General features: G+C 38.5%; 1 protein-coding gene and 1 pseudogene across 1 annotated transcript; one reads left to right on the top strand and one right to left on the bottom strand.

Moving 5' to 3' along the window:
* The first annotated feature begins 2,605 nt into the window (after positions 1 to 2,605).
* On the top strand, positions 2,606 to 3,517 carry LOC140666613 (uncharacterized; annotated as a pseudogene).
* A 4,940-nt stretch (positions 3,518 to 8,457) lies between these two features.
* On the bottom strand, positions 8,458 to 8,775 carry LOC140667211 (KRAB-A domain-containing protein 2-like). The gene has a single exon (XM_072894955.1). The coding sequence runs from the start codon at positions 8,773 to 8,775 to the stop codon at positions 8,458 to 8,460; it is 318 nt and encodes a 105-aa protein (XP_072751056.1).
* Positions 8,776 to 11,527: the final 2,752 nt, after the last annotated feature.

Here is an 11,527-nt window from a genome sequence, read left to right as displayed (position 1 = left end):
GAGGAAGGGGGTATATAAAAGGAAGGTAATTACATACGCATTTTGCTAGTCGCGCTATTACATCGTAATGGTAAAAGAGAGTAAATACCCTTCGTCACTGACGTCGCGGAATTCGTCGGACGGAGCAATAAAACTGCTAGACGATCAATCGGCGAGCGAAACGCATGTTTTTTGAAAACTTTGTGCTATCTGAAAAAAAAATCAAAGAGTGTCTTTCTTACGCACTGCAGATAATAAACTAATAAAGTGCATACAAGAGTGCGCTTATAATACGCTCAAAGGAAACGTACCGCTTGGAAGTAATGAAAAAAGGCGATTAGCCAAGCATACTACGACGCGTCACGACAAAACGAGGTAATTGGAGAGGCAGAAGAAAGCTACTGGTACAACGGGGAGGATTCTTACCCTATCTTATTGCTCCTTTACTCGAGATTATATTATCACGGATTATCGGGAAATGAAAAATTATACAACTTTTTATATCAGCTTTTTTTTCAGAATAAAAAGTAAAGCATTAACGATTCCGATATTTGAATAATGAAAAGAGCTAAAAAAATGGTTTTAATTTCTACGGAAAATCTCGAGAGAATGCAGCGCATGCAACATCAACATCATCCGGAAATAGCACCCAGCGCATCATCGTCGGATAATTCGATAAAACAAAATCTGGAAAATATTAACGAAAATAATAATACGGTGCAGACGCCTGGAACTACTTTATCGCGACTCGATACTGAGATGTGCCGTATTCTTAATCTCGCGACTCCCCGCGACGAGGGGAAAAGATGGAAAATGTATAAGGAAGTACTTCAACGTTATCTTCACTTTGTTCGAGCTGCGAGAAAACGTTTACGCAAAGATAATGGCGAGGTAGATGAAGAGCAGAACGAAGACATGAAAGATTTGTATGATGGCGATAACGATGAACTTTTGGAAACGCAAACTTTAATTAGCAGTGACGGTAACATTAGCGGTAGTAATGCTAGTAGCAGTTTCGGAAAAAAACGCGCTCAATCGGTGGAAATGATAAAACAAATAGTCATCTCCGTGCCGAAATCTTATCGCGACAAAGCACGCGCTCTATTGAAATATTTGGTAGACACCCCGGAGTCTAAGATTAGCTGGGATAGACGCGGAGTTGTGACTATAGACGGTATAGTCGTAACGGGATCGAATATCTCGAATCTCATAAACGATGCGATACGGGAAAGAAAAATCGTAAAAGCAACCGGAAGAATTCAGTTTGCTCGATTACTGCATGATATAAACACGCCTTCCAATCTCATAGGTAATCGCGATTTGTTACGAGTTCATCGTATTAAAAATCCGTTACCTCGCGGGAGCTCCACTCCGAAGAAAACTCTGCGCTCAAAATCATACACTCGTAAATTAAACGAGTCCGACGCAGACACGATATTTGTATCCGCCGGCGAAGACAGCGCCGATGAAACATTAACACATGATAACGAAGATTCTCCGTCGAAAGGGAAAAAACGTTTACTCGATTGGATGAGACTCTAATGTCGGAATTCGAAAAACTGTATTACGACCCCTCGCACTACGCAGGGTATTCCGCGCTGGACAATTTAACGCGAACTGTTAAACCGAATTTTAGTCCCAACAATGTTCTCGACTGGCTTAAATCGCAAGACGCGTACACGCTGCATCGACCGGTACGACGAAAATTTCCGCGTTTACATTATAACGTGACAAATATCGACGATTTGTGGGAAGCTGATTTGATTGATCTCCGTAATCTCAAGAGCTATAATGACGGTTATTCCTATTTACTCGTAGTAATCGATGTGCTTAGTAAATTTGTATGGGTTGAACCTTTACGTGACAAAACAGGTATCTGTGTAATACGAGCTTTTGATCATATATTCTCAAGAAGCAATGGTCGTCTACCGGTTTGTCTACAGACCGACAAAGGTAAAGAATTTATAGCGCGTCCTGTACAAAAATTCTCAAAAGAAAAAGACATTCGCTTTCGCGTAACTTGCAATCCTGATATTAAAGCAGCTATAGTGGAGCGTTTTAATAGAACACTCAAGGAACGTATGTGGCGTTATTTTATGCATAAAAATACACGACGTTACATAAATGTTTTGCAGGATATCATTCACGCTTATAATCACACGCGTTATTCCAGTATCAAAATGCAACCTGCGGTCGTTACGCGGGAAAATGCCCGCATTGCGCGCGAAAATATAACTCTTCGTTGGAAAAACGAGAAATGCGAAAAACAAAAGGCTAAATATCGCGTTGGCGAATTCGTGCGGATCAGTAGAGTAAAAGTCACCTTCGAGAAAGGATACGAGGTAAAATGGAGCGAGGAGATATTTCGAATTCATCGGGTTCTTGATTGGCGAAAACCGCGAGTGTACGAACTAAGTGACTTTAGCCGGCGAGGTCATAGACGGTATTTTTTACGAGCAAGAATTAGCCCTAGTTGAGAAAAATTTACAGAAGGAAGAATTTATCATCGATCGCGTGATAAAGAGCAGAGGACGTGGTGATAATAAACAGCTGTTAGTTAGCTGGCGTGGTTATCCTAGCAAGTTCGATAGTTGGATTCCCGCTTCAAGTTTAACAAATCTTTGAGATGAGGGAGGATCAATTTCTACTGGTTCTTCCGAGCAATAGCAGTATGCGTTATTTTCCGGACAATACTACCTCGTCATTTATTACGGAATTGCCTCAATCGATACAGTTACACCGCAAATGGGAAGTCGCGCTCAGCGAAATTCAATTTCCCAATACTTTTTTTCATATATAACGCGGTGAGAATATACTCACATTCGCCGATGTTGACATTCGAGGTAACGAAGAAAAAGATTCTGTGATAACTTCGAGGGAAGACGAAATACGGGCTAGCATTTATAAAAATATGGACGAACTTCTCGACGCGATTAATACGACGTGTAAAGGAGTCGGTTCGCATTTTCGTCTGGATCGACGGGGGTTATCCGTCGGTAGTATAGAATTTTACCTCGAGTGTGATGAAAATAAATGCAAACTAAATCATTATGTAAACTTTTCCGATAAACTTCTACGAATACTCGGTTTAAGGGATGCACTTTATAATGCTCCTAAGTGGGAAGGACGATACTATACTATGCTTACGACATATAATCCTGATTAAAAAAAAAAATCTACATCAATTTTTGTTAAACTCGATTTTGAAAAGGGACACTTTGGATTCTTTAGTTACGAATCCTGTAGTTTGGCTCGCGGTATTCTCGATAAACTATTCGTTTATTGTGATATTTGCGAACCTTACGTAACAGGCGATCTGCAGTCTCCTCTTCTTCGAATAGTGTCGGTCGAGGGGCATGGTCGCGATTACGAGTACGGAACGAATCAAGTGAAACATTTCTCTTCTCTGCATTATATCCCGTTATGACGAACAAATTTCAGTAGGATTGAAATCGATATAAGAGATCAGTTCGGAAAAAAAATAGCATTCGAATCCGGAACATCAACTGTGACGTTACACTTTAGGCGAACCCGTTAGTATTGCGAACGTCGGCGTCATAGGGAAAAAGATAAAAATTAAGTTCTCAAATGCAACATGACAGACTACTACGAGTATTACAATTTACAAAGCGGCAGAGGTGGTGGAATTCCGAGAGTTTTCGTCGGCGCACCTTATCAATGCGGTCATGGAATCGGAAGTTTTCTAGGAGGATTATTTAGACGTATACTACCTTATCTAAGTAGAGAAGCGCGTGCAGTAGGGAAAGAAGCTTTACAAGCAGGTGTTAATATAATCGATGATATTGAAAATAATATACCGTTAAAGGTGTCGGCCGAAAATCGTTTTAAAGAATCGCGCGAAAATCTCAAGAGAAAAGCTAAAGAAAAAATAAGTAGTCTGATGAAAGGCTTGGGATATAAGACAGATGCGAAAATGCACGCAGCTCAGTTTCCTTTCGCCGGGCTTAACGCGCGTATCGTTAAATCCGCGGTAACGTCGTCACGTAAACGTCGGCGATCAAATAAGAAAAGATTACCGAAAAAAATCAAAGCGCGGAATAAAACATTAAAAAGCAAGGGGAGAAAGAAAAATCGCAAGTCAAAGAAAAGACATAACTCCTCCGCGAAACGTCGTAAAACTTCTAGAAAGCGCACCGTATCCGACATATTTTCTTAAACGATACTACGCTAAACATAGTAGACGACGAAAATATCGGTAAAAGATATTGATAAAAATTTACGGTAAATAATCATGTCTTTTCTTCATACGCATTCGAGCGAGTGTTTAAAAAGTGAACTCGATCTTTTTTCTTTACCACCCACGCAGACTAGCATCGAAAGTTCACAATGGATCTATTACAAACCCGTCAGCTCGCTCTCGGACGACTCACCGATAGAATTCGTCATCCCAGGCCATGGAGAAGAATATTTAGATCTCACACATACCATGCTGAGTCTTCGAGTGCGCGTGGAAATCAACAACGACCTTGCGCCGCGAACGGGAGATACCGCCGCCGCCACAGAGGTCAAAGTAGGTCCCGTAAATCATTTACTCCACTCCATCTTCAATCAGATCGACGTGTATTTCAATCAAAAGCTCGTGTCGCCTCCGAACAACGCTTACGCGTACCGCGCGTACATCGAGGCGTTGTTAAATTACTCTTCACCCGCAAAAACTACCCATCTAACCTCGAGTCTATGGGACGCGGTTATGTATACACCCGGATACATGGACGATCTATTGGAATCAAAAGGCAACGTTCGTGAGACCAGCTCGATACATTCACGGAGAACGAGCGCTAGATCTTATAGGACATCTTCATTGCGACGTTTTCAATCAAGACAAATTTTTAATTAATGGCGTAGAAGTACGCTTACGACTTGTACGCTCGAAAGATTCATTTTGTCTCATGGAAAGTAACAGTTTATCGAAAATTCATATATTGGATGCCAGCTTACTTGTGAGAAGAACGAAAATAAGCGCCGGGGTGTTACTTGTACACGCTAGAATGTTGAGTAAAGTTACTGCCAAGTATCCACTTACGAGAGTCGAGGTTAAAACTTTTACGATTCATAGCAGAGTAATGGCGGAATCAATAGATAATGCAATATTAGGTCAACTACCGAAACGAATAATAGTCGGTTTCGTCAATAATAAAGCATTTAATGGTGATAGAAAATTAAATCCGTTTAATTTTAAAAATTGGGGTATAAATTTCTTCTCGATGTATGTCGATGGTATGCAAATTTCCAGTAGGCCATTACAGCCGGTTTTCTCGGTTGAAGAACCGCTTTATGTTGAAGCTTATCAAACGCTTTTTTCGGGAACAGGTATCCATTTTTTGAATGAAGAAAATTCTATAAGCAGAGAGGATTATTTCAAGGGATATACGTTATTTGCTTTTGACCTTTGCTTATACCCGATTTGTCCGCTAATTGTGCCGGCCATTGGAATCTTGTGAAACATGGAAGTTTGCGATTAGAAGTGCGATTCGAGAGAGCTCTCGCCGAGACCATTAACTGTATTGTTTACGCAGAGTTCGATAATGTGATAGAAATCGACGCGTCGCGTCAAGTCATCGTCGATTTTTCCGGCTAGTTTATCTATGCACGATTTATGCTACGTAATGTAATACTCGGTTAAAAATTCCCCCTCCAATTTCAAATAAAATATCGATATCGTGCGTTACATTTACGTTAGAGGCAACGAAAAGGCAAGCTACTTGCGGAATATACTTTCCAGAGATATAAATAATTTGGAAGATATCTCTCCGCCATTTAAAAATCTATCGTCAAAAGAAGAAGACGGACGATATTGCTCTCACCACGGATTTTGGAATTTTGGAATCTTCCGTTGCGCATTACACAATGCTTATAAACTAAAATACTGGTTAGTCACACAAAATAATCGTGATATCGACGTTACGTTTAGTACTCAAGTTAGTTGTAGTACTGAGAAAGATTGTGAAATATACTCCGAGATCACGGACGACAAAATCGCCGAGGAAATCGAAAGCAAAGATTATGTTTTTTGTGACATTATGAAAATATTAAATCGAGTAATGAAAAAGAGAAACAAAACCTGCAAAAAATCGAACATCTAATTGAAAAAGAAGAAGAAGAGGGATTCGTGAAATTGACGAAATCAAAGACGTTGCTGGATGAAAACAAGTTCAAAATTACTAACATTACTACGCAAACCGACATTGAAAACCCGAAAGCCGATATTGATAAAATCGCATTATCAAAAGAGGTAAAAACCGACGTTATTCAAATAATACCGCACGTTCGTTCACCTTTGTTGGAAAAAAATGAACTCTCGCGAAATTTTGCAAGCACTCCATCATCTCGATACCAGACATGTGGGAGTGTATTCTGCCGACAGAGTTCCGAGGGTGTGGACGAGGTCGACGGCCATCGTTGCTAACACCGACAACCATACTCGACCTGGAGAACATTGGGTCGCTTTCTTCCTCGATAAATGCGGTACAGGCACTTACTTCGATAGCTACGGATTACCCCCTTTGTATTCCGGATTTTTACTCCGACTGCGACGAAATTCCACCATCTACTATTGGAACACCCAGCAATTACAAGGAATTTTTTCTCAAACTTGCGGACAATACTGCTGCGTATTTTTATATTATATGTGTAGTGGTTACGATCTTAATCAGTTTCTTACTCTTTTTACCGAAGATTGCGAACGTAACGATCGCTTGATTGTACGATTATTTAATAAAATTTTCTTTCACAAAAAACGTATTAAACATACCGACATGTAACGCTTAAACATGTAAACCTTTGTGTAATAAAATATAAAAAAATACATTGTACTATTACTTAATAAAAATTAATTATTACCTTAATTATATGTAATAAGAATCTTGATTTTTGTAGTAAACATCTGCATCAATAAATGTGAGCAATTTTATTTTTATCTATTTCTTTCACCCGCTCCTCTTTCCCATTTTACATATAAGTAGTTCCGTTACTTTTATTGTTGAAAGGGGATGTTCCGCAACCTCTTTCAACAATAGGCGCTCATCGTAATATAAGACACCGATAATACTATTTCTTTCGTTGCGTCATACCATCGCGTTTGACAGAACCTGCACGTTCCTGTGTTATTATCTTTTTTTCATTTTCACAGGCATGACGTTATACGTGGTCAACTACCATGTGACGTCATTTGTTTTGACGGGCCATACCTGCCCCACGTGCAGAACGCGCTTTTCCGTCCCACCACCGTCTCCGTAACCGATATCTCCCAAGAGCCATACCTGCCCCGCTTGCAGAACGTCAAAGCGCTTTTTACTCCCTTCACCAGCACCGTAACCGATATCGGCCCAAGAGCCATACCTGCCCCACTACGTAACATAAATGCCTTATCTAACCTTTATTCTAGTAAGTTTTTATTTAGCTCAACACACCAGGACCAGGATCAGCAATACAAAGGACCCGGGTCCTTCGTTTTTATTTGGCTCAACACACCAGGACCAGGATCAGCAATACGAAGGACCCGAAGAACCAGGTTCAAGTCCCGAGAAAACCAGAAAATTTTTCCAAAAAATAAATTTTTCTTACCTGAGCACGAACCCTTTCCCCTCCAACTACCAATTTTTTTTTCTGTCAGTCCCGGTGGTGGTGGGGGAAAACACCAGACACCCCCCGCGGTGCCCGAGGGCGCGGTGGTGGGGGTTTGTTTTGACGGGCCATACCTGCCCCATTACTACTCGCATCGCTGATATCCCTGACCTCCAGAAAGAGATAATTTTCTAACACATTCTCGAAGTGATATTGCTAGAGCTGAAACATCGTCAAGCAAAATAAATTGTTCTTCACAGATTGTGAACTGATTTCTGGTATACAAGTGTGAAAGTCTTCCTTGTTTTGTTCCTAACTGATAAAACTCTTCATTTTGAACTTCTAATATCACCGCTAATAAATTTCGTGGATCACTTCTTGCTCTGTCAACGTCTGGTACTCGTAATTTCACTGTGTCACCAACTTTACCAGAAGGAAATTTAAGATTTCAAACTTTCAACATTTTCTTTGCCTGTGATTCTAAACCTTCTTTAGCACTCATTCTATATTTTCTTACTTGTTCTTGCCTGCTTAAAATATCTGTCTGATTAAAGGGACCGCTGCTTCATCTTCTTTCTGAGTCTCAAATTCTTCAGGTGGAGGATCATTTTGCGATGAATCGTTATTGTTCACATCGGAATCATCTTCTATTTCGCTATTGATGTTTTCGGAAGCGTTATTAACTGTCTTGATTAGAGCTTGAAGCTCTTCTTCGGTTCTAAGATGTTCGATAGAGTCATTCGGGAAAGAAGACGTTTTCAAGCCTACTTTTACAGGCGTCCCAAACATTGCTTCATAAGGAGTACACTTGATGCCTTCATGAAATGCCCTATTTTTCATAAGTTGCACAAAGTGTAACCCTTCGGACCATTTACTAGTTTGATTGCTTTCCAATCAAGAACTTAGCATATTTTCAATATCCTGGTTTGCACGTTCGACCGAACCTTGAGTCTGGCTGTGCCTAGGTTTTCCGTGCACAATTGTCAGATCCGGCCACATTGCACAAGCTTCTTCTACGATTTGGTTACTGAACTCACGGCCATTGTCACTTTGCAGTATACTGGGGGCTCCAAATATAGTAAAAATATCAATTAGGTTACATGCAACCTCTTCTGCACGTTTGCTTTTTAGGGCACGCAACTGTACGAACTTTGTCAAGTGGTCTTGATAGACCAATATAAATTTAAAGTCATTATCTGGTTGCGACTGCATGTCAATTAGGTCTACCTAACCTACCTGGCATCTTGAGTTCATCGCTTGAAAGACCATTGGCCTAACAACAAGTCCTTTCTTCGGTACCTTTGATTTTTTTTGACAACTTTCACACAAATTTAGATAAATCATCACTTCTTCGGTAGTAATGTTTTTGTACTTTTTTTGAAGTTCTTTTAACATCCTGTTTCTACCACCATGGCCTATTGATAAATGTGCTGCATGAATTATGGTAAACAGTTCTTGAAAGTACACGTAAAATCTAACACTGGAGGTGTCTTTATTTACGGGAAAGATAAATTTTTCAACATTTCCGACTTTCATTACATCGTATCTTTTTAATCTTTGATAATCTTCCGGTTTTTTCCCACTACTTTTGTTTTTACTATTACTCACTTTTTTTAACAAGTCATCATATCTTTCTTTCGTCAGAAAACCACTGTTTGCTTTCATAGTGTTCATAATATTAACTAACTTGGAGTTAAAACGCTCAAGCATACCAGCCATCATTCAATATTTTATAAAATACGAGAGAGCAGCGAAAAAACGTCTGGCCGGCACGAAATTGGAAATACTACTGTAGGAGTCGAGCGGAATTGTGGACAAAGTCCAATTGCGACACGTGCGCGTTCGCCGCTCGTCAAAGGGACGGCGTAAGAAAAAAAGAGAGTGCATCCGACATCGACAAAGACCGCCAATAACGAACAGTAACGGACTTTTATCACATTCGCCATTACGAGTTGGGAATTATATAAACTCGCCGGTTAATTTGATAAATATTCAAGAATTCATCACATTTACCAAACTTAGTGGTAATTATATATAATAACCGGCAATTATACATAATCACCGGATTAATCACATTTACCATAACATATATATATATATATAAAAATTTGATATACAAAAATTTATTTCTTCGCGTACGCCTTAGCCTCCAGCTTAACGCCTTTCTCCTCACCCTCCTTCTTTCTCTCTCAAACTATCTTTCTATTGTAATCTTCTCCTTTTCCCACCACGTGCGCTCTCCTTGTCCTACACTATGTACAATGCATATAGCGCTCTCCTTATCCTATCCCTATACTACACGTCTATCGCTCCGTCTCTTTCTACCGCGTTGCGAACGCCTATCGCGCCGTCTCTCTCTATCCCTCTCTCCCTACTCGCGGACCCATCGGTTACGCCGCGGACCTCTCTTCCCTCTCCGCTGTCCCTTCGTCTATCGACCGCGCCGCGGACCTCTCTCTCCTCTCCGCTGTCCCTTCGTCCACCGGCTGTGTTGCGGACCTGCGTGACGTCATCCCCCCCGCCCCCTTGAGCTCCTGGGTAGAATCCCCCTTATATCACTACTGATACCCTATATATTATTGCATATTCTTGTAGCTTATCTTGAGAACTTTTCAAAACACTATAATAAAATATTTTTTCATTAAATACTTTTCGAGTTATAAGGCTTCAAAGTTGCAGTATTTTGACATAAAATACAAGATATCTCGTAAAATATTCATTTTTTTATTATCTTACTCTAATACTTTTATGCACAGAATAACGAGACGAATCAATTGGCATAATTAAAACATATAATTATGTTAAAGTAAAAATGTGTAACTGCTAGTTGCAAATTCAGATTTTTTCTTAAAGATAACTATGTGTTTTCTTTACACCAATTGATTCGTCTCATTATTATGCATAAAAGTATTAGGGTAAGATAATTGAAAAATGAATATTTTACGAGATATCTCGAGATATTTTATGTCAAAATACTACAACTTTGAAGCTTTATAACTCGAAAAGTATTTAATAAAAAAATATTTTATTATAGTGTTTTGGAAAGCTCTTAAGATAAGCTACAAAAAAATGCAATAATATATAGGGTGTCCTATTTAAAAAATTAAACATGACCTTCAAATGACTCTTCAAGGTCAGACCAATGGTACCATCCTATGGCCACCTCGAAATCAAACAACTTTTGCCTGAAACATTTTTCTCTCCCGAGCTTGGTTTTCGAGATATTCAACTGGAGGAATTAAAATGGGACACCCTGTATATATGTTAAGGTGGTCCCTTATTTACTGATCTCGGAATTTTTCTACTCTCACTCCTTAAAAAGCTTTCAATATGGATAAAAATAAGCAATGAATTTTTTTAATTTTTTTAGTCATTGTTAACTCATGCCGACAAGCCAGTGATATTTTCAGAATAGATTATAATAATCATGACGTGACGTGAAAAATCAATTGATGATGGAATCTTTACAATTCCTTTTACATTTATGTAGTAAATATATTATTGTATTATTTATTATTTATAATTATTACATTATAGAATAACTAGGTGGATTGACAAAAAGATTATTATTATATTTATTTTCATAATTCCTTATAATTAAAAACATCTTATAAAATATTTAAAAAATTAGTTATAAGTTGTCAATGTAAAGCTTATATTTATTTTAAGTACGCTTATAAACTGAGATAAATTTTATAGTAACTGAAGTATATATCACAAAATTTATCAATGTTGAGTTCCTTTTGATTTATCAGATTGCATTTATATTTATCACATATAGAATTATAGAATAATGAATAATAAAAATATAAAAGAAATATGAAAGAAAATTATTGAAATTTGCCGCAAACAATATGTCGAGCTTAATATAAAAATCTGAATAACTTTTAGTAAATTTATTATTATACATCAATACAAAGAAAATTTAAATTATTGTATAATGTAAAACAATCGTTAATTCAAT

Source organism: Anoplolepis gracilipes, chromosome 6, assembly GCF_047496725.1.
Source record: "Anoplolepis gracilipes chromosome 6, ASM4749672v1, whole genome shotgun sequence".
NCBI lineage: Eukaryota > Metazoa > Arthropoda > Insecta > Hymenoptera > Formicidae > Anoplolepis > Anoplolepis gracilipes.
Note: the sequence above shows the minus strand (reverse complement) of the source record. Positions and strands in the feature narration are given on the sequence as shown.

What these genes read in the sequence shown, in the direction of transcription:
- LOC140667211 (XM_072894955.1), bottom strand. Translation starts at nt 8,775, where the DNA reads ATGCAGTCGCAACCAGATAATGACTTTAAATTTATATTGGTCTATCAA.